This window comes from Podarcis gaigeae (genome assembly GCF_964106915.1).
Source record: "Podarcis gaigeae genome assembly, chromosome: 16".
Taxonomy (NCBI): Eukaryota; Metazoa; Chordata; class Lepidosauria; order Squamata; family Lacertidae; genus Podarcis; species Podarcis gaigeae.
Window position 1 is genome coordinate 18,809,258 of NC_139693.1, and position 27,427 is coordinate 18,836,684.

A 27,427-nucleotide genomic window follows, 5' to 3' on the forward strand; every position below is an offset into this window, starting at 1 on the left:
TTTAATTCGCAAGTATTTTTTTTTAATTATACCAAGCTATTTATAGAATATGTACAAAAAAATTCCAATTCTTTTTTTTTTTAAAAAAAAGAAATATTTTACACCCAATTCCCCCTTTCCAGCCTCCTGATCTCCCTCTTTTATTTGCATCTTGATACACATACAGACCAAATGATTTGAGAATATCTTTTTAGGTAACTTGGATCTTTAAAATAATAAAAAAGGGAAAGGGAGAACAAAAGAGACTGAGGAAAACCCTCTCATCTGCACAGACCCCTGGAGAAGATTTCCCCCTGTATCTGACCACCTATTCTCACAGAAGTGTGTAGCAGGTGCCCTCGCAGGAAAGGTATCTTCTCTGAAGTTTAAAGACATCTGGCCAAATATCTCCCCTGCAGGAAGAAGAAAAATCATCTCTGTATCGCCAGCATCTTCTTTCAGTACAAGATTGTTTTAGGGGAGGTGGCAGTGGGGTGGGGAGAAAAGTGAGATTCCTTTCAGTGCCACAATCCACATCAATCAGGGAAGAAGAGGCTCCAGTGTTGTTCTACCAGCAATCCCAAAGTTCGTTCTCTGTCTCGCCCGGCTTTGAGTGCTAGGAGTTCAATACGCCACGGCTCCCGAGTCTCCTGGGTTGGTGAAAAGCACATCTGCTTTGGCGTTGATGAAGTAGGTGACGACGAACGAGACAATCAGAATAGCGATGCCCACGATAAGCGTGATGATCTGCGGAGAGAATGAGAAGGCAGAACAAACGACTGTTAGAAGAAAGAATGCTGTGGCCAAAGCCCTGGAGCCCAAAAGCAACTCTTGGAATTTATTTATTTTTGGAGGGGGTGGAGCATCTTTGAAATAGGGAGTGCATCTCTTGGGACATGAGGAGAGTAAATCTATTGGGAGGGGACTCACAGAGGGAATTCCACAGGAGAGCAGAATTTTATTCCCCAAAAGACTCAGATGTGATTTTTTTAAAAGTGAAGGAGCTAGTCTTCATGGCTTGAAAGGAGGACGAGCCTGCTGAAATCTCAGTAGCCAGAGGGGCAGCAGGACAACAGTTCCACCATCAGCAGAATCCAGAATGAATTCTGCACAATTTCCCCTGCTTTTGCCTATTAGCACATTTTTTTTTTACAGATGGCAGAAATCCAGCTTGCCCTGTCCATTGGCCTCCCTAGAGATATGACCTCTGCTGGGCTGCCTTATTCAGAGTCTGCCTTGACCAGCTCTCCAAAGCAGAAGCCTCGCCCAGCAATGCTGCCCCAGATGCTTCCAACTGGAAATCCCAGGGACTGACCCCTACTCCTTCTGCATGCAAAATAGGGGTGGCTACTGCTACCCAGAATTCCAAATTCTGCAGCGAACTGTCTTCCATGTGTGTCCTGACTCTCACCAGTGGATTAAGGGCTGTCTGTCTTGGCATACGGTTTCTGCCGGAACCTTTAATGCTGAAATCAGGACACAGGCAAAAAGGGTTCAGATGCTGAGAAGATGATCCAACAAGTAGCACACACCTTTGGATCCCGTTAGATGGGAATTTCTGTGGGCATCCATCTCTCTTGAGAGCCAATGGATTGCATCTCTGGGGGTGAAGTCAAATTGCTGCATTTGCAATTCTGAAATGACCTCTCTGGGGTGCAAGCCTGGGCAGTGTGTGTGGAGGTCTCACTCTTGTAGTCCAAAGGAAAGCAGAGCAATGCATTTGGCATCAGCATGGCTGCAGGAGTTGCTGGAAGGAGGTGTACAAGGTGCTATCTGACCATCTTAGGATTTGTGTGGTGTTAACTACCTTAGTTGCCTCTTCAGCAGGCTGCTCCCACCGCCCACCCCATCCTGATTTGATCAGCCGCTCCACGATGCCTCTTGGGGACGCATGACACTTTGGTCCATCCATCCTACTCTAACTGGCAGTTGCTCTTCCCTGCCCGAGAGATCCCTTTAATATGAGAAGTCATAGCCTGACTTTCTGCATATGAAGTGCATGCTCTGCCACCTCCTCTGCACAGATATGGGACCTGGGCTCAAGCCTCATGAGCCCCCAAACTGTTGAGATGTCCAGAGAGCTCTGGGTCCAAGCTCTGCTTTCTGCACCTTCAGCAAAGAACCACTTTGCTTCCAGGCCCTTCAGCTGGGCCCAAGGACTCACCTCAAGCTGCTTGCTGGCCACGAGGAAGATCCGGGCGTGGAGCTCCTTCCAGCGGCTCTCTGTCCACGTGGAGTACTCAGTGGAGCCCCACTGCTGGAGCTCAAATGCCGGGGAGGAAGCCTGGCTGAAGCGGACTGTTGACATGACACAGTATGGCTGTCGGGGGGATGTGGCATTTGGGTACGGGGCACCCTGCACCCAAGAGTAGTCGTACAGCTGTGGAGAGAACACAGGGGTAATGGAAGCAGAGACTCAGGTGCAAGTTCCAGCCAAAGGTGGACTCCTAAAACTGTCAAAGAGTGTTGCTGCGAAGCTGGGGGTTTGGGACTTTCTGAACAAGGTGGGTTTTTGATGTTGAAATGGTCAAAATGTGCTCTCTGTGAAGCCTGATGTCTGGGCTTGTCGCTTACAGGAGTTCTTACAAACCTACAGTGGTACCTCGGGTTAAGTACTTAATTCATTCCGGAGGTCCGTTCTTAACCTGAAACTGTTCTTAACCTGAAGCACCACTTTAGCTAATGGGGCCTCCTGCTGCTGCTGCACTGCCGGAGCACGATTTCTGTTCTCATCCTGAAGCAAAGTTCTTAACTTGAAGCACTATTCTGGGTTAGCGGAGTCTGTAACCTGAAGCATATGTAACCTGAGGTACCACTGTACTGATTTGGGATGGCAGCGTGTGTTTATTGCTATGCGCGTGTTTATTGCTATTATTCCACTTCTCCTCAGTAGAGCCCAAGGTAGATCAACAATACAGTTAACTTGAACCACAAGGGTGAGACATAAATGCAAAAGTAATATAATCAAAAGTGCTGCAGGCAGCAGAATAATATGTTGCATCTCGAAAAAGAGTGGGATGAGCAAACACACCTTGGAGTTCTTGTTGAGCTCCTGGCACTGCTCCTTGGTCACGTTCTCCTGCCGGGTGCCTGTGAGGTTGGCCAAGACGTACTGGACAATGTAGGTGGAGTTCACGGGGTTATTCACAGCGATGTAGTACTGGAGGGGTCCGTTTCCTGGGAGGAAATTGGGGCGGGAGAGGAGGGAAAGGTTTCAAGAGGGGCTGGGCAGGTAGAGGCACCGGGCCCTGAAGTCAGCATTGCCCACCCCAAAGGCCCACCTACCGCAGCATCCCATTCTTGTGGCTGTTGGAAGGGACCACAAGGGTCATCTAGCCCAACCCCTTGCAACTCAGGAATCTTTTGCTCAACGTGGGGCTCAAACCCACAACCGAGATGCATGCTCTACGAACAGAACTATCCAACATGCCTATGGAAAGCCTGCAAGTAGGACCTGAGTATGACAGTACTCTCATAACCTGTGATTCCCAGCGGTATTCAGATCCTGAGGGCAGGACGCAGTTCTCATGGCTAGCAGCCCGATAGCCTCACCCTCCAAGAATACATCTACATCCCTTCTGAGCCCATTGCTAAATCCAGCGACACTTTTAACTCCGCACTGTGTGGAAGTACTACTTTATTTTACCCTAAACCTCCCAACATGCAGCTTCATTGGGTGCTGCCGAGTTTTAGTATTACGAGGGAGGAAAAACCTTTCTCTTCACATCATGTGCAACCCAGACCAACTTTACCCAGAAAGGCTTTGAGCTCTGCCTTCATGATCGCCTGGAACCAGGGGTTGTTTGCTTGGATCAGGAAGCCGTACAGCATGTGTGTGACCTGGAAAGAGGATAAAGCATTGAGTCAGGGCCTCAAGTGCAGAATGCTGAGTTGGGGCCATTCAGAAGCAGACAGAAAAGGCTGGGCTGGCTCACTGGGAGACCTGGGTTCAGCCAGGAAGCTCACCATGTGCTTATTGGGGACCTGCCCTTTTGCCTAACCAGAACTGGAAGGAGGCTGTCTTACAGGACTTCATATCTGTAGAGGAGAATGGTGAGGAATTTAGTAAGCCTACCCATGAAAAAAGCAAAAGGGATGTTTCCAACCTGTCCCAACGGCTGCAGAGGCAGGCTTGAAAGGCAATGCTTGCCTGATGGACTAACAGCAGGGTGGGGCTGCTCAGAAATTATGGAGATGGGAATCTTTTTTGGTAGGGGGAGATGTAAGCACTTGACCCCTTCCTGCCTAACTAACTGAAGGAGCATCTCCATCCCCATTGTTCAGCCCGGATGCTGAGGTCCAGCACAGAAGGGCTCCAGGCGGTTCCTTCACTGTGAGAAGTGAAGCTACAGGGAACCAGGCAGAGGGTCTTCTCGGTAGTGGCACCTGCCCTGTGGAACGCCCTCCTGTCAGATGGCAAGGAGATGAGTAACTATATAACTTTTAGAAGACATGTGAAGACAGCCTTTTAATGTCTAATGTTTTATTATATTTTTTATATACGTTGGAAGCTGCCCAGAGTGGCTGGAGCAACTCAGTGAGATGGGCAGGGTACAAATAATGATAATGATAATGATAATGATGATGATGATAATAATAATAATAATAATAATAATAATAATATCAGAAGAAATTCCACAAAGCACACATTCCATCCAAATGAGACTGATTGGTGCAACTGAACAAGGTGGGGTTGCTCTGTGCTAGTCATTGGTGGTCAGAGCACCATCCATACAGCTTCAGTCCGGATGAGGGGAAAGGACCCCCCCCCCAAAAAAAGTGATTGTGGTGGTGAAGATGGCTGGTTCAGGGAGATGAAGCAATGCATGTTCTGTTGATGCAACATGGAGAGGGACACACATACACGCATGCATGCACACGCGCGCACAAACACACAGACAGAAGGGGGGAAAGGCCAGATCTCAGGCCTGGTGCCAGGACCCTGGACCCCTGTCTGCTCGTACCGTTGCCGGATCTGCCCAAACAGTTGAGGTGTTGCCACTTCCTCCTGCAAGTTGGTAGAGTGTGCGGGCAACCACAGTGGCCACATCTGCCAGAGACTGTAGGAAAGGGAGGAAGAGGGGATCCAGGTTAATACGAGACGGGCAAGTTTGGTGAGTGCATGGCGCGCAGGCCAGCCACCCTCCTGCCTGTGCGCTGTTGGCATGTCTCTATGACAACCACCGAGAGCTCAAGACAATGCGAAGTTACGATGACTCTCTCTTCCCTCCCCCTTCTCAAGTCTTTGGAAGGACAGATGGGAGCCGCTCCCCGCTCCCCGCCACGTCACAGCACACTGAACCTTAGCCGTGTCCGTCACATAATTCAGCATTTCCTCTGGGCTCAGTCCCTCCGGGTAGTTCATCTGAATGTTCTCCGATGTGTCGTAGATGCTTTGGTAGTAGCTGGAAGAGAGAAGGCAGGTTGGCGAGGGCACAATGGGGCCCTCGAGAGCAGGCGGTGTCTGGAGCAGGTGCCAGGAGGCTTCTCCTGGGGGAGGAGAGGGGGGGAATCCAGCCTCCTGCCCCCTTCCTTCTCAAAGCGTTTAATGAGGCTTTGTAATTAACTTGGCCCTTCTGCAGCTTTGCCTGTTTGATGAGCTCAAGGCCGTTTATTGGCAGGGGCGGGAGGGAGAAGAGAAGTCCATGCAACTCGCACCGGGAACACGCTTCTGAAGAAGTTCCGCCAACCTGCTTAAGGATGCCGGCAAACCTTGAGAGGGCGAAGGTCAAAACACGGGGTGGGGCAAAAGGAACAGCTCCTACCCATCCCTACTACCCAAAATAGCATGAATTCAAGAGGCCAGACCTGGACGTGGGCAGAGTCAGCTGCCGACAAGAAGAGGCACAGGGCCACTGGCAGAACGCTCTAGCACAGGGCTTCCCAAACTTGGGCCTGTTTTGGGATTACAATTTCCATCATCCTTAGCTAGCAGGACCAGTGGTTAGGGATTATGGGAATTGTAGTCCAAAAACAAATGGAGACCCAAGTTTGGGAAACTCTGTTCTAGCAGAAAGGCTGACGCTTTCCGAGTGGGGCAAAGGAAGCTGGGTAGTTGGTTGTGCTGGAGGGCCACAAATAATATATAAATAATAAGCTTTAGCAGAGGTAAAGAAAAGAGGGAGGAGAGAAAAGAAAAGAAAAGGAGGAGTCCATGATCTTGGCTTGACTTAGATCCCTGAAGCTGGCAAAAGGGGCATGCTATGGGTGCTCATACACACACACCCCGCAAAAAACAACCCACCCAACCAACCAGTTGTATCTCTGCAATTCTAATCTGAAATACAATGACCAGATTTGCTGCCTCTTCAGAAACAGGCTCAGCAACTGAAGCCTTGCAAAAGCACACCGGGCCACATCATACTGCCTAAGCCGTTGAACCACCTCTCTGCAACCATTCTGCCCATTTTGAAGGAGGCTGTGAGAGAACGGTTTCTGCTCAGTGAACAAATTCCCAGCTAGGAGGCTGCTTGCCTTGTCCCTTCGCCATGGCACCAGGCCCGCTGAGAGGCAGGTTCTGGGCATGGGGATGCAGCCAACCTTCCATGGCTTTAAGAGCAAAGTGGATGGATGATTCAGGGAGGGCATCAAGGCAGAGCAAAGGCAAGGTGGTAGCAGAAACTGCATGCGGGTTCAACACAGAGCTGGGCAGAAGCTGCTGACCAGCCTGCCAGATCCACAACCGATAAAGGGAAGTCCTACTTCATGCAGCACATAGTTAAGCTATGGAACTCCCTGCCACAGTAGGCAGCGATGGACACCCACTTGGATGGCATCAAAAGAGAATTGGGCAAATTCATGGAGGACAACTAGCCACAATGGCTGTGCTCTGCCTCCACCACTGGAAGCAGCAATGCTTCTGAATATCAGCTACTGGAAGCCACAGGAGGGGAGAGGGCTCTGGTGCTCAGGTCCTGCTTGCAGGTTTCCTACAGGCATCTAGTTGGCCACTGTGAGAACAGGATGCTGGACTAGATGGCCCCCCTTTGGCCAGATCCAGCAGGCTCTTCTTACATTCTTGTGACAAACTGGGAGCCAAACGGGGAGGTTTTGCCTCTTTTCCCAGGGGTTTCTGGTTAAGGGTTGGGAAAGAACATGGCAACCATGCGTTTGGGTGCACACGGCACAGGCTGAAGGGCCCAGGGTAGAGCCCGGTGCCTGCAACAGCTGGATTTCCTCAGGCCACCACAAACACACTCCTTCCCATGTTTGTTTTTGTTTTAAAGCAGTCCTTGAAGAACAGATGAGGCCCTCCCTGAACGCTCAATTGCTGTTTGCTAACCTCTGGCTGCCAGCCAGCTGCAGGAAAACATTGCGCTACAAAACTGGATTTCTCGTGGCTGTCAGAACAATTACGCTGCGCCTCTTTAATTACATAGCACACGTCTGCTCCCTCTGCCTCCCCCAAAACACAACTGCTATGCTCTTCCCAGCATCCTCACCCACCCCCAGCCCTCTCACTCCTCGTGCAAAGGGGTGGCCATAACCCCCTCTACTGGCTACTGTCAGAAAAGGGTTTTGCAAAGACTCTTCTTCAACCTGTTTGGAAGCTGTGCAGCTTCCCAGCAGGTGAGTCCGCTATGCAGAACAGAACTGACCAATGGGCAGGATCTCGCCCCATTTCCATGCAGCCCTAGGGCACAGGATTTTTTAAAAAAAGAAGTCTGCAACTTTCACTAGTAGGGAAAAAGAGGTGTTTCAAAATAGAGAAAGGGAAGGAGAGACTCTCTTGTTTAACATTAAATCTCTCTTTTGGATCTTGAACACCAAGGCCCAGCTCTGCCTGAGAACCTGCTAAATAACTTCAACTTTATTCTGGAGTCTGTCCACCGCTTTATACTGGGTGGGTTATTATTTATTGTATTTATAACCGAAAGGTTCTCACAGCAATGCACAACAGGATATTAGTAGGCTATGAGGGCTCAGCAATATAACAATATATCATCCCAAACCAGTTTGATTTTCATATTGCAATATCGGCTTTATAATTACTGATCTGGCAATATATTGCAAATCATTATGCGTGTGTGTGTGTGCGTGTGCGCGCGCTATGCAAAAATCGCAATGTAGGGGAAACCTTGAAGCCAGCCAATGCCTCTACATAGCTCCATCCTTATATCAGACATCGTGATATATTTGTTTATCGTGATGTTTAACGGGCAATATATTGTGATGCTGAAAAACAGATAATATATGGCCATATAGGCTACATATCAATGTAACATAAAACCAATAACTAATCTGGCTTTAAAAGATCCGTTCGATAGTTGTCTCCCAAGGCCTGAAACGGGGGAAGCACATGCCTTCATGTGATGTTAGAAGCCTTGTAATTGGGAGGTGGGGGAAATGAACTGAGGGAGTTGTGACAGAAAAGGCCCTGCTCTTGTGTTGCTGCATCGCTAACCAGAGCAGTCCATGGAACTACAAGCTGGGCTTCCCACACTGATCTTAAGGCCCAAGGTTGACAGGGAATGGGAGAGGCGTTCTTTCAAACACTTGGATCACAAGCCCTGTAGGGCTTTATACACCATGGTGAACACCTTACAATGTGTTTGGTAGTGAAGAGGCAGGCAGTACAGCTTGTATTAGTGATTAACGTTGGAATATAGGAAGCTGCTTTATATTGAAACAGACCACTAGTCCACTAGCTCAGTGTTATTCACCCTGATTGGCAGCTGACACAGACTCTTCAGAGGATATTCGCAGCATGGAGATGCCGCAGGTTCAACCTGTGGCTTTCTGCATGCAGAGCACAGGTATCCACAGAGACGCACCATCCCTTCCCATGGAACAAGATTCCATTCTGCAGCACCAGCCAACAGTCTGGCAGCCACATTCCGCACCAAAGGCAGCCTATGGACTGTCAGAGGCAGCCCCAAGTATAGCACACTGCAAGCATGAGGTTACCAGAGGATATACTACTGTGGCAAGGCTAAAGCCATGAAAGGTGGCAGCTGGCTAACAAGCCCAAGCTAGAAACAGACACTCCTGTCTGCATTGCAAAATGCCCTTTGGGCTGCCCATGGGCCACTCTTTGGAAAAAGCGAATGGCTTGCAGGAAGAATTAGAAGTCTGTGTGAAGCATCATGACCAGGGCCTCCGGACAAAGGTATATCCAGGCTCCCTTGCACCCTTGGCAAGCAGCTGTATTGGTGCCCCCCGTCCCTTGTGCCCCTGGAAAGAAGATGTATTGGTGCCTTTGAAGCTTGGAGAGGCCATGGACTGGAAACTCAGAAAGTTTGCTTTTTGTTGCCTTTTGCGCTCTGTCAGTGATGACTTTGCAGCCATGGGGTTGGGTGTGTTCTGCTTTGCCTCCCTTCCTTCTCTTACACATGGTCCACCTACCTGAACACATGGATGGACAGGTGAGGCTCCTAGCCACTCTGAACCAAAGTGCAGAGGTGTGATTTTTAAGCACACACCCCGAGCCTACATCCTTGGCGCTGCCAAGGTACGGCCCTGCCTCTGAATTAAGAAATGAAGGTTTCCCAGGCTGCCGAGGGTTTTCGGCAAGGCAGCCTGTGAAGAGAAGTAGGCAGCAGGGGTTTCTGGAGGGCAGGAAACCCGAACTGGATGAACAGAATTCTAACTGAAGTGCTGCAAAACTCATTGGGAATGCACCAGGGTTGGAGGAGGAAGAGCTTTAGGAAAGCGGCTCTCGTGCACAGCAACTGCTGCAACTCTCTTTAAGACATTCCCTAGCCAACCCTCCCAACATGAACAGTTTGCAGCCAATGTGAAGGGCAGGGCTCATTGGGCCGCTTACCGGTTCTTGAAGGTGGAGCGGTGATCGGCCAGCACCACGCCAGGGATCTGCCTGGCCCGCAGGAATCGCTGGAAGGAGGACGGAGGGAGGGGCTGGGAGGCGCCAATCACTTGCATGGTGATGCTGGTATCTCCGCTGTTGTTTTTCAAGGTCTGCACCATGTTCTGAATGCTTTCCTAAGAAATAAGGAGGAGACCGGTGACGACATTCCTTTTTGAGACCACCTTATGGTTATGAAGATGCATTTGTTGCAAACCCGACTTGAGGTGCAGCATTTGCAAGGAAAAGGCTACATAAATAAACCCGACTTGACAACAGCAGCAGCAAAGCAAACGCAAGCTGTCTGCTGCAGCTTAGAACTGGAGAACGGCCTCTGCTCACCCAATTTAGCAACTGCAAAACCAGACACGTTGACGTGATGGAACTGTCATTTATATAGAATGACTGGAGGTCTCGCAGGTCTAAAAGGACAAATCCCTGCCGCATGGGCTTACAATGCAAACTTTGGACACGGGACACAATTCAGTTCCATTGCACAGACTTTGTTTCAGGATGTGGTGAGGACCAATGGGCCAAGTCTAAGGGTTCAGGGGGGAAAGGGATTACAAGGAAATGGGAGATTTGGCATCATGCAACTGTTCTCAGAGGCATGGGAACAAGGGTGGAGTCTTTTGAAGACACAGGGGACCTCTAGGGTGCCAAGGGTAAAAGGCCAAACAGGGCAAGGCTCCGAAGGCAAGGACCAAGGTGCTTGTGCTGGGTTCAGGCACAGGCAGGAAGCCAGGAGGGGCGTTGCATGTCTGGTGTTCGGAGAGGGGTGAACCAATGGACAGGCATGCGGGGGATGAAGGCAAGACAGAGGAAGGCCAGACAAAAGGAGACGGCCGCAGCTGAGGGGAAAGACAACCAGAGCATGAGGCAGAGCTTTTGCCCTTTGACCAACATGGCCACACAGACGTCAAGAGCAAAGCAGGCAATGCTTTGGGGATGATTGCGGAAAGCAGTGGCCTGGGAGGAGAACAAAGCAGGTCCCCACCCCACCCTGAACAGCCTAATTGCCCCTCAGCGCCACCTGAGAACCAAAAAAAGAGCATATTGCACCCTTACCTCTGTAGAGTGGTTCTTCTGCGATACAGGATCTGTGTGCATCCACAGATCAAAGTTATCCATCAGCGCAACCTGCAACAGAAGGAGCACCCGTCATCCCACTTGGTGGCAGCAGTATAGTGGTAACTTAGGCTGTCTGGGAAGCAGGCAGAAAGACCCCCCCCCCCCCAAGAAAGCCTGACCAACAGGAGCTGAAACAGGGCCTAACAGATGGAAATACAAATGGCAAGGGTTTGCTGTCTGGGCAGGAAAAGAGAGTTGGTTTTTTTACCGTCCAGAGTGGGAGAAGCAAACGGCCACTCTCAACGGCTTATCTAGCACCACTGTTTGCAAAGAATTTTGGACTAGAGGCCCTTAAGTGCCACTCTGGACTGAGCAAGAGAAAGCTCTCAGAATCAATGAGCACTTCTTAATTATGCCTTAACTTTTCCGAGCTCCTGGGTTTAAACTCTTGCTTCGCAAATTTAAATACCCATTGGTGGAGCTTGGAAGCTTCTATTATTTTAAAAAAGGGAGTAGCCTAGTTAAGCCAGCCCTGCTTTAGGTGGTCAGTTTGGCCTCGAGAACAACATGGCCTTCAGCCCAGTTGCCTCGTCCTTCCACCTGGACTGTTTGCATCCTGCCTTTCCTCTGTGCTGGAACGCAAGGCGGCCGAGCTGGGATGTGCATGTCCCCAAGTGACTTCCCGTCCTGCCACTCCCAGGACACAGGTACATCATTGCAAGACTACGGCATTATATCCCTTCACACATGCCTTGGGACCCCTGCATGCCTTTAAATAACCAATGAACGGTTATTTGAGAGATGGAGAGAAACACGGGGCCAAATGAAAGAGAGGGAGGGCTGGAGGAGAAGGGGGAATGGGGCCAGGGGGCTTCAGGGATTGACAGTAAGCCCCCTGCAGGCAGGTGGACCTGAACTCCAGCCTGCATGAAGACAGACTGCCCTTGATGTTAGCAAACTATAAATCAGGATCAGATTACAGATAGGTAGCCGTGTTGGTCTGCCATAGTCAAAACAAAACAAAAATTCCTTCCAGTAGCACCTTAAAGACCAACTAAGTCAGTTCTTGGTATGAGCTTTCGTGTGCATGCACACTTCTTCAGATACTTCTTCTTATCTGAAGAAGTGTGCATGCACACGAAAGCTCATACCAAGAACTGACTTAGTTGGTCTTTAAGGTGCTACTGGAAGGAATTTTTTTTTTGGACTATAAATCAGGATGTTTCTGACAGATGTGACACACTGGAAGGCCTTTGGGGGTGGGCGAAGTGTAAGGAAGAAATCATTATTTTTTTGTCTTTGCTGTGTGAGGTGCAGGTCAGATGCGAGGCCCCGCTGCCACAATTTGTGTCAGAGGCATCTCATGTTGCAGACTTCATATTCTCTGGTCCTTTTGTTTTCTTATTTACTTAAATGCATCTATACACTGCTTGACTGTGGAAACGACGACAACCCTCAAAAAGGTAAAACAATAAAATCAAGAAATCCTTCCCTGCTCCACAAATATTATTACTTAGTTGGCACCCGTATGCCTAGAAATGCAGAATCCACACTCTGGGACATGGAAGTGGGTAAACATTGCAGCAAGATGGAGAAGGAAAAGCCACTGAGTTTATAGCAGAGGAAGAACTGAACTGAACATCCCTACCTGACTCAGCTCCAGAAAGGAATGGATGTTTTCCAGCTTGACTGGGAAGTGGCCATTCTGCATGTCATAAACCATCCGTGAGCTGCCGATGTAATCAAAGGTCTCCTTGAGAGGGGAAGGCAAATTCAAAAACGGTCACAAAGCAAGCTTTGGCCACCCAGCCTCAGCTGCAACCATAATGACTGGAAGAAGATGCAGCATTTATTATAGAGCACATGGGCACTGCTGCAGCAACCACCTTGAAATCAGGCTCGTATTTACACATCCATCTTGCAGGTGGTAGAGAGAGGGAAGGAGGGGGTTTACCAGAGGCCAACTATATGGCAGATCTGAACTGGAGCTTCTAGGTTCACAGCTCAATCTCTTAACCACAATTAAGGTACTGTCCTTCCCCCCTCTGAATATGCAGCGCAGCAGGTAACGACACCAACCTACCTTGCAGGATCATTGTAAAGTTTATTGTGCAAAGTATTTTGAACAGCCTAACAGTGCCAGATACTGCATCAAAACTACTGGTTTCCCAACAGCTAATTCTGCAGGCTTTGGAGGGAGGTCCTCATTGCCAATTCTCACCCCCTCCCCTCCCACTGCTCCCCCACTGGGTGGGGAGATCATATGGAGACATCACAGGACTTTGGAAGCCACTGCAAAGTTGACAGCGCTGAGCAAATGAGGCCCTTCGATGTTGATGCCTGGAGGGGAACATCAGCTGCTAACCATCGGTTCCCCCCCCCTCTCGCATCTGCCCCCTCCCCTTCCAAATATCCTCTTGGCTTCACACAGCTGCCAGCTCCCAGAAATTAAAACTGGTTTGCTCCAGAGTGTGCATATATTTTTAATCCTTTCCATGTGATGTTTTATGTTCGGAGGCAGCGGGGCCTCCGCATACCCGTTGCTGGGGGACAAAGAGTTAGAGCCGGCCTTCCTGCCGTGCTCTGGCACTTCCTGAGGAGTATCTGGTTGGCTGTTGCTGCTGGATGAAGATGCCGGGATAGGTGGACCTTACCACACACACACCCCATGCCTGATCCATCAGGGCTAATGTTAAGATTCGAACACGCGTTGATGTTAACACCCAACCTGGTTTCCACCATTCTTGGCCAGCTAAATCCCAGCCAAGGGAAAAATCTCCCCTTCCCCAGACTGAAAGGGGAAAAGGAAGCTACAAAAGTCTACCCAGGAAAGAAGTCTCAATAGAGAGAACCATGTACTTTCATTTCAACTTATTAGCAGCTTCCTGGGGTCTTTTGGTTGCCATTCCAAGATAATACAGTTGGGGACTGAACCTGAAGCTCTGTGTATAGCAAATGTTCTACCACTGAGTTATGCTCCCCAGCACCACACAGAGGGCTGCCCTCTAATTGGGAGTGGCTTTCCAGAACCATTTTAAAGGGAGAGGCCAGGGATTGTTCTTTTGCCAAGTCAGATCATTGGTCCATCTAGCTCTGCACAATCTCAGCTCTAACTGGTGGGGCTGCCTGGGGGCTCAGGCAACAGTTTTCCCTAGCTTTGCTGCTTCTTTGTCTTCAGTTAGTATGCAGTTTTAAATGCCTTTTATTTAAAAAAAAATTAACAAAGTAAGGAAGTATCTATGATACTGAGTTACCAGGTCCTAAAACACTAATAAAGATCCCAACAAAAATTATGTCCAACCAAAAGCACTACAAGCAAGTCATACTGAGAGTAGAGCAACCAAAATTCATGGGCTCGCCAATATCAGTGGGTTTGCTCCAAGTATGACTATCACTGAATGCCATCCTTCGAATTACGTTTCAACTGAATTAAATGTGCTCTATTGAATTTTCTTTTCCTGAGTGTTTCAGCTGCAATGATTTTCACTACACAAACTTTTACGGAGAAATTTATGCAATGCATTAAAATTAAGTTGACATACATTTTAGTTCTTGATTACTAAATATCAGTCAAAGCAAACATGCTAGATCAGATCCCAACAGATTAAGAGCATCAGAACATTTTCTGCAAAATCCACATCGCTGGCTAATTCCCTGGAGGGGCTGAGCTTGGGTACATCTGCCTCACTGATCATTCGTTTCTCTGGGGATAAATACATTTATTCCAGGGCTCAATGGCTACGTTTTCCAGCTGAGAATAACAAAGGCCACCAATGCGATTCCTATTCCCAACGCAGAAACTGGGAGCACTCTTTCAGCCTGAAGTACATCGGAAGCTGCCATACCCTGAGTCTGATTATCCTTGGTCCATCTAGCTCAGTATTGGCTACACTGACTGGCAGCAGCTCTCCCAAGCAGTGTTAGAAACTTGGAGAAATAAACCCAGATTACGGTCACCACAATGGAATGTCTAGGTGTCTTTTTTTACAATGAAATTTGATGATGATGACGATGACGATATTTTTTTTCATTCCTATACTGCTTTTCTATTTTAAAGAATAAAACTCAAGATGGTTTACAACACATTAAAAACAATCCAGAATTCAAGCTTCATGGAAAATATTTTAGATCCTACTCTAAGTGACATTTTGCTCTCCCCATCTTTATTCACCTACTTAATTTATACAGCTGCCCCATAGCAGAAGTACTCTAGGAAGCCAGTGTATCGGACTAGGACCTGGGAGATGAGGGTTCAGATCCCCACCCAGTCATGAAGCTCACTGGGTGCCCTTGGGCCAGTCACAGCCTCACAGGGCTGTTGTAGGGTTTAACTGAGGAGTGGGGGGGTGAACCATGGACTCCTTGGAGGAAAAGGTGGGACATAAACACAGTGAATAAGCTCTTCTGCTTACCTGCTTAAGAAAGCTGGCAGGGCCAGCTAGATGGAAGTCAGTTGCCAACCTGGCATCCAGAGATCTCCACGGGGTCACAACTGGACCCACGCCGGTCGCAAAACGCACCTGGGGAATTTCTAACACTGTCTCCAAGGCCAGAAGGGCCTTTAGGAATATAGGAAACAGCCTTATACAGAGCCAGGTCCTTGGTCCATCTAGCTCAGTGCTGCCTACACTGACTGGCAGGGGCTCTCCAGGATTTCAGACAGGAGTGTCTCTCAACCACACCTGGAGATGCCCTCGGGGATTGAACCTGGGACCTTCTGCATGCAAAGCAGGCCTTCTATCACTGCCCTTTCCTGCCAAACCTAAGCTGCTGGGGCCTGGACCCGGGCCCTTCTGAAGGGAAGCTGCTTCCTTCGCTTGCCATGAAAAATCAAGACCTGACCTTACCCCCTGGAAGAAAACAAACATGATGTTTTTCGGCAAGGTCTGAACTCCAGGGATCTTGTGGATGGCTTCGGCTGCCGCCAAGAGAGTCACAAAAGACGCCACGGCACTCTCTGCCCCAGGGGCCACATTCCAGAAGAAAGAGTGGCTGTCCATCTGCCAGAAGCAAGAGAGAGAGAGTCAGGAAGGTCCAAAAATTCACCGTTTCCATTGCCCTGACTGCATGCATCCTTTGCGTCTCCAAGGGCAATTCAAAGTGCTGGCTTTAATCTTCAAAGCAGGGGTAGGAAATCTTAGGCAGGAGCCTTGAAACCCACCACAACAACCCCTCACCGGCCATTGTGTTTAGGGCAGACTCCTTAATTTTTGTGTCTTACCTCCCTCCCGCCTGTATGTTTATCAGCTCCCAACATATATTTGGCACTTGAAACAGGGGAGTGGAGATGGCTTCCCGATACTGTTGCAAGGACCAGCTAATCAATATATTTGAAAGTCAAAGTAAAGCATCCACATAGTTGTGAATCTTATTTAACAGCATTAAGGCACATTTCCTCTAAGAACAAACACCACACAGAGTGATGAGGCATCAACAACTATGGAACTGCAAATGCTTTTGTGAGAATGGGAAAGTTGAGCCATTGTTCATTTTTTATGCTCTTTGAACAAAAGACATTTGTGACTGACAACAGTTGACCTTTTAAGAGGGATAGCCTGCTAGTCAGCTTCTCAGATCCAGTGCCGATTTGGGGTGGGGGTGGGGTGGGGTCTGCAGGGCAGATGAGAAGAGAAACTCCATGGTAGGTGCAGAGACATCCACTCATGCTACAGTGGATCTCACCCAGTGTTTTCCTGCAGCTGGATTTGGAGATTCTGAGCTGTTTTACTATATCCTATGCAACATTTTATTAATTTGATGTCTTACAATCACGCACAATCTATTTTTGTGTTAAGCTAGACATTCCACTAAATAAAAATAAAGGTTATGCCCTGAAAGGCAGCCTATAAATTCTGTCTATAATAAACAAGAACAATTTCATGGAAGGTGACAGTGTTTACGTTTTTAAGGAAACATCTTTTAAAGGGTCATACTGTGGATTCCCAAAGTGATGTAGTATTTAGGAAATAATGATTTCTCATTTTAAACCCAAAGCGGCCCGTTTAAATTACTTTAATGGGTGTTATCTGTATACGGACCATGTTTAACAACAATTTCCAATTTGAAACTTGATTTTGCCCAATCTACACAATAATCCATTTTACATAACTGCTAGAATTCTGTGTAGTTACAACCCAATGTCACATGAGAAAATCCTTCTACTCCCTACCAGTCAGTACTGTGCAACAGCTGAGTTTTGAGAACGGGGTGGGGGGAATGAGCCAATTCATAGCTGACACAAGGGCAGCCAATCAGGGCTGCGTAAATATGGATTCTGCTCTAAGCAAGAAGAGCCCCCTGCCTCCACGTGTGCAACACCTACCCGACTGGAAGCAATGATGACACTGTCCGGGTCCATCTTCTCGGACTCATTGATGGGCTTCACTGTACTCCACACGTTGTAATCTTTGAGAGGATCACAGACGACCTCTGGAGCGGAGGGAGAAAGTGACCTCAACAAAGCGCAAGGAGCACAAACTGGCTGGTCATTCCTTGGCCTGGGAAGACTGACTGACCCCCCACCATGTGCTGCAGCCTATCTTTGTGGTGTCACCCCTCAAAGCAGCTTTGAAACAACCATTTGAAACTTTGAAATTATATTTGATGTCTAGCTGGGAGAAATGAGATCGAAGTCTTATCCAACTTAATGCAGCCAGGATCCCCACCCCCCTTTTAAAACACCACCACCACCTGAATCCAGAATTTTCGGCATCAGCCCTCCCCAACCTGGTGCCCTGCAGATGCTTTGAACTCCAACTCCCATCAGCCCCAGCCAGCAGAGTCACACTGACTGGGGATGGGGCTGATGGGAGTTGTAGTCCAAAACATCAGCTTGTCCAATACAGTTCTACATGCAAAATATGCATGGTGTCAGTGAGCTTGTGAACCTGCCTCCCTAGAGCAACAGAAAACAAATCTGCTCCATCTTCTAAGAGACAGCTTGTCGTATATTTGAAGGTGGCTGTATCACATTGCCTCTCAACATTTCTTCCCTAGGCTGAACGTGCGCAACTCCTTAACCCTTTCCTCACGGGGCTCGCAGGCCCTTTGCCATTTTTGCCACCCTCCTCAGAGCACCTTTCAGTCTGCTAGTATCTTCCTTCAACCACGCTGCCCCGAATTTCCTAACGCACAGCTTGGCGGTTTCAGCCTCGTCTTGGGACACTTCCCCCCACACCGGCCCTGTTGTCTCACCTGGGTTGAGGCTGAAGGTGCTCTGGATGGCACTGCGCCGCATGCAGGTGACGGTGCTGGTCACGGCGTGCATGTGGGAGGACAGCTGCATGGCACACAGCGGGTATTGCGGGTCGGAGCCGTTGGCAGGGAGGTTGTAGGTTTGGTAGCACTAGAGGAGGGAAACAGAGAAGGTGGGACACTTCATCAGACTCATTTGCATGTGTTCCTTACGGTTGTATTTCATGGTCTCCCTTTGCTCACAGGAGGCTCTTTGCTCCAACACAGTCTTCTGTGGACAGAGGCAGGGAGACATTTCCCCCCATTTAATGTCATGCAAAATTCCCATGCCACATCCCATGCTGTTCCAGAGGGCTGCAAGTTAGGTCCGCAATCTGCGCATATTCCATCAGTTTAAGTTGCCATTCTTCGTTAGTTGGGACCTCGCTCGTTTTCCATTTTGGGGCTAACAAAACATGGGCCGCAGTAGTAGCGTACATAAATAAACTTTTTTGACACCTGGGAATTTCCATCTGAATTATCCCCAGCAAAAAGGACTCTGGTTTTTTGGAGAAAGTACATTTAAACACTTTTCCCTACTCATTATAAATTATTTCCCTATACTTTTTTACCCTTTTACAGGTCCACCACATATGAAAGAACATACCCTTGACCTCACTGCATCTCCAGCAGAGGGCTGCGATCTTCTGGAGCTGATTTGGGATGGGGGAAGCACAGTGAGCTACTGAAGGAAGAGGGAAATCAAAGGCAAAAGATTGCCTTTCCTTCACTATTTCTCTCCATAGGAAAGAAGACTGCTGTGAACATTAATAACATCACCAATTTTATTAGTTGTACCACGCCCATCTTGACTAGGTTGCCCCCGTCCCCTGCAGTACCTTCTTAATGACCTCTGTTTCATTCTCATCTTGAAGGAGGAAGATGGGGAAACCAAAATCCATGTAGGAAAGGCCGCTGCCAAGGGGGTTCCACACGGTCATGTTGCAGTGAGCGTATTCAGGGCCATAGCTGCTGTTGTAGACACCTGAAGGAAAAAGTGGGAAGAGTCAAGGCACTGCTGAATCAGTCTCGTTCAGAAGGAAATACCCATGTCGCCTCGAAAAGGACTGTCTAGTAAAAAGCCGTCTGTATTGTGATGTACCAAGACATTTTCTGGTGGTGATTGTTAAGCCTCTTGCAGCGACAGTCCCAGCTGCCCTAGTGTCTCAAGAAAAAAAGGGTCCCTGGCTGCTGTTGGGTAACTATCTAGTGACAGAGGATCAGGAGGGGACAGGGGCCGGGTGTCATGCCTATCCCTGACCTGGTACCAGGCATGAAGCCTTTAGAGGGTGACCTGCAGGTCAAGGACCTTGAGGAACAAGCAAAGTCCCCCAGATCCAATGCTGAGGATCCCTTTGAGAGACTTTCTGGATTGAAGAACCACTAAAACGGTCAGAGGAGGAGATACAGCTGCCCCCCCTCAAGTCCTTGAGAATGCCAGTGCCAAAAGCACACAACCAAGACTGTGATGTTGACCCATTGTCAACATTCACTCCCAGCAGCTGTTTTTAGGGTATGTTTAGGAGGTTGGGGTATATAAGGTCTCCCTCCTGAGCCTTTCAGCTGCTGGGAACAACACAGGCTTCTGGCTCCTGCTCTCCAGTTCTAATATCCCTGCCTTGCTATCTCGTTACTTTGTCTGAACTCCCTGTGACACTGACCCTGGGCTGTTGCCAGACTTTGCCTCTGGATAATTAGGTCCTGATATAGGTCCTGACTGATTCTCTGTGGTTTGCCTGGGCTGTGCTGCATCTGCAACCCTGCCTTCATTGGTGTTTACTTTGGCAAAAGGCTTAAATCTCCTGTTAACTGGAGGAGGCAGCAAACTACAGTGGTACCTCGGGTTAATAACTTAATTTGTTCTGGAGGTCCGTTCTTAACCTGAAACTGTTTTTAACCTGAAGCACCAGTTTAGCTAATGGGGCCTTCCGCTGCTGCCGCGCTGCTGGAACATGATTTCTGTTCTCATCCTGAAGCAAAGTTTTTAACCCAAGGTAATATTTCTAGGTTAGCAGAGTCTGTAACCTAAAGTGTATGTAACCTGAAGCATATGTAAAACGAGGTACCACTGCACAGGAAAGAGGAATTGAATGTTGGGACAAGAGGGCAAGAGGAAAGGAGGAAAAACTGGGAGAAAAGACAGGGGGAAAGTATGCTCAGATGCTTAGTTCTGCCTTAAAGTAAGCCCCTCCCTTCTCATGCTCATCACACCTACAGTGATGATGCTGATTCAGGATTGCAATAAGTCTACACACTTCCCATCAACCCCAGCATCATGTGGCTGTTCTAACCGAGGCCAATGGGACTTTTAGTCCAAAACATCTAGAAGACACCAGGTTGACAAAGGCTGGTCTACATCAAGAAAGCACTATAATGACATTAGGTAAGGCTAGTCAAGGTATCTGGCTGGAAATCTAGCCAGCCAAATGCTGCTGTTTTCCCCATCCTGTCCAGTATAAACCCATGTGAGCCATTCAGAGGACTTGCAGCAGGAAGAAGTCCCCTCTCCACAAATTAGCGTAGCCCACAGGCAAGTCTCTCTCCCCACCGCCACCCAGCTCCTTCCTTACCAAAGCCATCGTTGGGGCATCGTAAACCAGGAGAGAATCCTGCATAGAGACTGGGTTTGGAGATGGCTACAGCAAGGCCAGAGATGCGGGAGCTGCCCTTCAGCTGCTGCATTACATCACTGTCGAGAAAAGAAACACAAAAATGATGAACAGACCTTCCAGGGGGGCGGGGGCTGTTTTAAAATTTTAGCTAGTTATCGCCTGCCTACAGCACTTAAGTGGCCAAGCACAAAAGGGGAGACTTCAAACAAAAACCATGGTATCGCGTGTAACAAATCATAAAAGGAGAGAGAGTTTAGCCACATTCTGTGTCCCCCCCCCTTCACAGGGAGAAGCAATTTTAAGTAACTGGAATGCGTAACTTCCTCCTTATCTATTTAATGCTTTGCAGAATGACAGGAAGTCAAGGCTGCACTTGGGTGTTAAATGCCATCTGGTCCTGATAAACCATCTTCATTCATTTATTTTTCCTAATGAAAAAGAGTTTAATCATTAACTCTCTCCTTCCCATCACCGATACTGGCATGAACTCTTCAACTACACCACCCTTTTCTGTATCCCCCATTTTCTTTGGCCCAAGGGCCACTCCACATACATACACACACACTCTTGCTTACACACACAGTCCCTCGAGAATCTAAAGAGCGTGTGCTGTGAGAAATTTCTACGCCAAGTCCTTTTTTTCAGCTACTCCCACAAGAAATACCACGTTGCCTATCACAGGATTTTCACATGACCACAACTGTCTATGCAGTGCACAGGAACAACACAGGAAGCTGAATTTTACTGAGCCAGTTTCATCTGTCCCTCTGCCTCAGCAGTCTTCCAACCATTTCAGACACACCTTTAAACTTAATCATGCATTGGGGAACCAGTTCTTTTTTTTTTGCCATCTATCTGCATAGTGGTAGTGCTGCTGTTGCAACTCACGTTAGATCAGGCCGCAATCAGGTATTTGGTCCTAACTAAGCAGACGAAGAGCAATGATGTAGCTCAGCACTGCCTGCCATAACATGCTTTGCCTCCCTAGAGTTTCAAGCAGGAGTCAAGGGAGATACACCCAATCTGCACATGCTTGGGACTCAATCTAGAACCCTTCTGCATGCAAAGCAGCTGTTCTACCCCTGAGCTCCAACCCAGACAGCCCAAAACTCACATTATTAAATGAGATCTGGTACCATGCAAGATCACACACAGACAAACCTAAAAACAAACTCAACGCAATGACAATTGAGAACAGGAAAAGCTAAGCTGCGAAAAGAAGGGGTTGGAAGCAGGCGAGGGGGAGAGAAGATGTGAAACATCTTGCATGCAAGAGAAATATTTCACTCTCTGCGGACACTGATCTGTTGAGCATCAACTCTGCCACAGACCCAAGAACAGGTGGAAGGCACACATGGCGGAAACACTGCTAAAGCCCCATGTTGGGCAAAAGATTTCTGCATTGAAGGAGGCTGAACTAGATGACCCTCATGGTTCCTTCCAGCCCAGGGGCCTCTCTGAGATTTTCTAACAGAAACAAGTGGTACAAGCACAATAAATAAGTTAGGCACTTTTTGTGGGGGCAGTGGCAAGGGGGAATGGTTCATTACCCGGTGAAAAGATATCCATCTAGCAGCACCATGTAAGGGGCATGTGGCCCATCCTTCAGCACCCAGTTCAGGTCAGATTTCTTCTCCACTACATGGATGACTCCGGTGTCTCCATTCAAAGAGGCTGCCATGAGAAAGGAAGAGGTCCCTAATGCAACATTCTCACCAGATAGCTCCCTTGGGTGTTTAGTTTTCTGTTGCTTGGTAATTGCACTGAACTCGCCCCCCCCCCGCCCCCAAGCTAGCTTCTAAGCTGTGCTGTAAATAAGACTAAGTACATGAAACTGAAATAACTACCGCTTCTTCCCCAGTTTACTCCTGCTTCCCCTTCCTCTGCTTGTTCCTCCCATGATGAATTTCAGATTGCAACCCCACCCAGCAGGGGCTGTCCTCTTCAACTCTAAAACACCACACATATACATCAAAAATTCATTAGAATGGGATACACTCACACTGGCAGCCAACTTGATGAGTAGCGTTCAGGAGGCGGACACACGATGCCGTCCTGTTCAGCGGGATGTAGATTTTCCTCTCAACAGAGTTGCACCAGCCTGCACCTGTGGAGAGAGAGAGAAAAAAACCACAGATGTAAAGATCCCAATTTGGCCTCGACTATACAGGCTTAACCACAGAGTTGGGAGGGACCTTATAGGCAAGGCATAGGCAAACTCGGCCCTCCAGATGTTTTGGGACTACAATTCCAATCATCCCTGACCACTGGTCCTGTTAGCTAGGGATCATGGGAGTTGTAGTCCCAAAACATCTGGAGGGCCGAGTTTGCCAATGCCTGTTATAGGCCATCTAGTCCCACCTCATACTGATGCTGGAAATCCACTAGTACAGTGTCTCTGCTAGGAAGCCATCCAATTGGCAGCCTCTCGGCAGTCCCCACTCAAGGGCTGCTCTCATTTCCTTGACAGTTCACTGAAATGGTGTGGCTCAGGAGTAGCCAACATAGCAACCTCCAAATGTTCTGGATCAAAACTCCCATCCACCACCAAGCACTGGGTGCGGTTGATGGTAGTATTGGCCCGAAGCGTCTGAGGAACGCTATGTTGGCTACCCCTAGGCCATTTTAAGTACTGGCTGCGCCTCACAGTTGAGTGTGTGGCACGGTCTTTACAGCACCTGAGAGACCTGGATTCAAATCTCCACTCTGTCACAAACTATGAATGACCTTGGGCTAGTGTAATCTTGCCTTGTAAATAAATCCATGTAAGAGACTTGCCTGCTAAGACTAATTTCCATGTGGGCTGCAGAGAGAAGGAAGCAGCCTCCTCCCCAAGCCAGTATGGAAATGCAGACTGCGGGCCTCATAGCAGGCTAGGGAAAAATCAATGCCGATCAAGCAGACGGACTGAGGGATGGAATAACCCTTCTCCCCTTTGCCTTTTTTTATCTCAGCGACTCAGAGCCAGCAGTCAATGAGATGACATTGTGGAGTCTTGAAGTCCTCTTTCACAACACCCCAATCAGCAACCAACAGATCCTCAAAGTATTGCAAACATGCCCCATCCCCAATCCAACATGTAATCAGGGATTTTTTTCCTGGAAAACTCCAAAATGGAAATTTCTCTTATGCAAATTAGGATAACTTGCATTTTTTAAAAAAAAATCAGGTTGCATTAGAAAGTTTTCTGATGCGGAAACCTAAAGAGTAAACTAACTTAGCATGTTTATTTTATTTGCATTCAGTAAGCACAAGTAAAATCTGAATCTGCCGAGGTCCCCTATTTGCAACTGGCACCCATTCACTGCTGCTAATGAACTGATTAAACAATTTTTCCCATCCCATGGCACTGTACACAAATGAAAAAGTGAAGCAGCAAACACGACCCTAGCCTTGAACATTCTTCACGTCATGTGCAAAACAACTAAACCACGATACAATTGCTACATTCACCAAAAGCATGTGACTAACAGTATCTCCATCCCTCAATCCCCATCCATCTTTTGCTCATTCATTTACTACGGCAACCTCCTATCCTATTAGGGACACCTTCTAATTTAATAAATTATACTTGTTTAAGTTCAGCCCATTATGAAGCCAACTTTCACTGACTTATCTTTGCTTTCACTTCCAAGGCAGAAAGATTTTCTGCTGCTTCTCAAATTGGTTGAGGCTAGAAAAACCTCAGCTGGATCCCTTCTCCCCCAACACTGCACTTCAGGGTTTCCTTTACACACATCCAGTATCACTCCTTCCTTCCAGCCATCCTATGTCATAGTCTCCCGAAATATGATGCTAAGCACAGAAAAAAGCTGTGAAGCTCTACCACCTCTGCTTACAGATCTTGCTCTTCTATTTTTAACAGCTGCATGATGCAGGTAGAAAATTAGAACAACTGAATGGTTTTCTATCATTGTCTTCAAAGTCCAATCTGGAAGTAATTGACGCATGGTTGACTGAAAGTGAGTTGGTCTTCTTAGAGAAAGGACATAGGCAAAGCTGATAAAAAGGCACTCCTAGCAACTGTCACCATCTGGGCATCCAGGAAAAGTAAGGATGAAGGAGTCTCCTACACTGTATAACCTGCTCTTTCAAGAGGGCAGCATCCCCATCCAGAACAGGTTCAATGATCTCTCCTAGTCCCTCATAGTACTAGTGTCCAGTCTAGATTAAGTATAGGTTTGTTAACCTTCATCTACTCTAAAATTAACTACAGATACCTGTTTATTACTTCCATGGCCTCCTTTAAAGTAAATAATGGGAGGACAGCATACTGGTGATTTGACTCAAGATTTTATTTAGATATTAAGAACTATGCAAGACCACATGGAACTTTGTGGTATCTGAGAAGTCAAAGGCGACTGTGCAAAACAGCAATCTCCAAGCATCAACTGCTTTCAAAAATAAATGGAACCACTAAAGCGAAGAAAGACATGTGGCCATAACAGCAGGAAATTATGGTAAATGGAACTGAAAACTACTAAGATACCTGGGAGAATCAACAGGGCTGCACTTCCCCTGTTTGTCTTCACCTGAAACCCATTTTGAGCCATGGAAGCAATCACTTTTATGTTGTTGAGGTTAGTCTGATACATAATCTCTTGTATCCTTGTCCAATCTCCAGGGGAATAGTTGTTAGTCCCCCATGGCTCAGATCCACCAGGAGCCATGCATTCAGTACTGTGGCCTAATTTTATGGAATTCCCTTCTAGTTGAAGTCAGTTTGACCCCCTCCTTGTTGAACTTCCAGTGCCTACTGAATACTTTATTCCAGTAGGCAATTTGACTGAATTTCCTGATTTTAACCCATTTTACTTTTCAATGCCTTGTGTTTCTATATGTGGTCATTTTTTTTTAAATAAACTATTGATGTGATCAATATTAGTTGTCCCTGTATTACAGATGCCCAACAGGCTTTCACAAACACACACAATTTTTTTTTTGCTTTTTTTTAATGGACTTAGTATTCAGTCCATATGCTCAGTGCGCAACTCATATCCACCAACAACCACTTACTTAGTATTGTGGCCCCAATTTTATGGAACTCATTACCAGCTGAGGGCAGGAAGCCATCACCACCAAAGTACCAGCACCCACTGAAGACTTTTTTCCAGCAGGCATTTTAAGTGAATTTTCTGATTTTTATCATTCTAACTGATTTTAATGTTCATTGTATTGCATTTGTAAATAAATAATAAACTATGAACATGATCATTTTTAGTTGCCCTCATGTTAAGAGTCCCAACTGACTCCAACTAGAAGTCAGGCATTTGGTGTTGGGAGGTCCCATGCTCTATAACATTTTTCCAGCAGAGATTCCACAAGTTTTCTATTGACTCTCAGGTATCTCTTAGAGCTCTTTTCATATCATCAGGCCTATGGAGCTGTTTAAACTTTCTTGATGAGCCAGCCATTTTAATAATCATTGTGCACTGTTTTTTTTTTCTTTTTCTATGAGTTGCTGGCATAAAACCTCACAAAGCTTGGCAAGCAGTGGAGTCCCTCAGCTAGAGGTTACTGCAAAGCAGGGAGTGAAGAAAATAAAAAACTTGTAGGCATGAAGTCATCAACTTGTGAAATGAGTTCCATGATATCAGATTGCAGGCTAAAGTCCCTCCCTGGTATTACAGATGTAAAGTTCTGTACATCTGGGAGTCTGGGGATGAGGATGCAGTAGCTGACATCCCCCCTCCCCACAAATTTATGGGAATACTGATCTGGGTTACCAGCTAGACTTCAGTTCTTTTTTTCTTCTTCTTTTTTTTTCGTTTCCCCAAAGACAGGGAGCGACTATTGCATCTCCACTACAGAATCCTGTACCAACTGGGAGGGGCTTATTCTGCTTGCAATTCCCGTCTTGGAACAAAGCCTACAAGCTGACCTCATGGCCAAAACATCCCCCTTAATGTTTTTCCTAAATTTTAACACACAGACGCACTTCTTTTCTTCTTTTTTTGCATCGGGTTGCCTAGTGAAGGAAGCTGGAGAACTTAAAAGCTCCCCACGCTTTCGTGACATTTGGGTTGGTCCCAACGAAGCTTTTACCGAAAATGGTTTAGGGACGGGGGGGGGGAGTTTTCCTACCGCTTCACCAGAGACCCAATAGCTACATTTGCTCTTTCACCGCGATTCTAATGACCAATGGACGACACTTCGCACCTGTGGAACACCCGCCTGTCCGAGAAAGAGAGGCCTTTGCTTTCCCTCGGCTTTCAGGCGGCTCCCTCCCGAGCTCCTCTCAGACAAGGTCAGGTTAGGGCTCTGGCGAGCCTCCGCAGAGGCACGAAACACCCCTTCGAGGGACCCGGGGGTCCCACCGCCTCCGCCACCCAGGTTTCGCGGGGGGGGATGCTGCCTCACCTGCCGCCAAGGCGCACAGAAGGAGCCCCCGGAGGAGCCACCTTTCAGCTTCCCTCATCATCCGCCCGCAGCTGGTCGCCGCTTCCGCCTCCTCGACGGCCGCCATCTTGCCGGCGGCTTCCGCTTCCTTTCCTTCTCGAGGGTCATGGAAGACGCTCTGCCCCGCTCTCCCACCGCGAGCGACCTGAGGGGGAGACGGTCTAGTCGTAGGCCACCTCTATGGTCTAAGGCGGCAGCCGCGCCCTTCCTGTTTTTGTCCTCCTCGGCGACTGGTTCTTTGCTGGAGGCTCTTTCCTTCGCTTCCCCCAGGAGGCGCTCTTTTCTCAGAAAGGCTGTTCCCTCCCCATTTCCGTTTGTAATCTATGGT

The 27,427-nt window shown here is 47.9% G+C and overlaps 1 protein-coding gene across 1 annotated transcript; it reads right to left on the reverse strand.

Annotated features, from left to right (window-relative positions):
- On the reverse strand, window positions 1–27,419 carry NCSTN (nicastrin). Its single transcript, XM_083717202.1, has 17 exons — window positions 27,061–27,419; window positions 22,703–22,807; window positions 22,251–22,374; window positions 20,659–20,777; window positions 18,928–19,073; window positions 18,050–18,200; window positions 17,178–17,284; window positions 15,703–15,855; window positions 12,504–12,608; window positions 10,853–10,924; window positions 9,746–9,921; window positions 5,282–5,384; window positions 4,944–5,039; window positions 3,732–3,819; window positions 3,011–3,156; window positions 2,144–2,359; window positions 1–726 (listed from the first exon to the last, which is right to left on the reverse strand). Exons 1-17 carry the CDS (start codon window positions 27,164–27,166, stop codon window positions 604–606), a joined length of 2,136 nt encoding a protein of 711 aa, XP_083573328.1. The 5' UTR covers window positions 27,167–27,419; the 3' UTR covers window positions 1–603.
- Window positions 27,420–27,427: the final 8 nt, after the last annotated feature.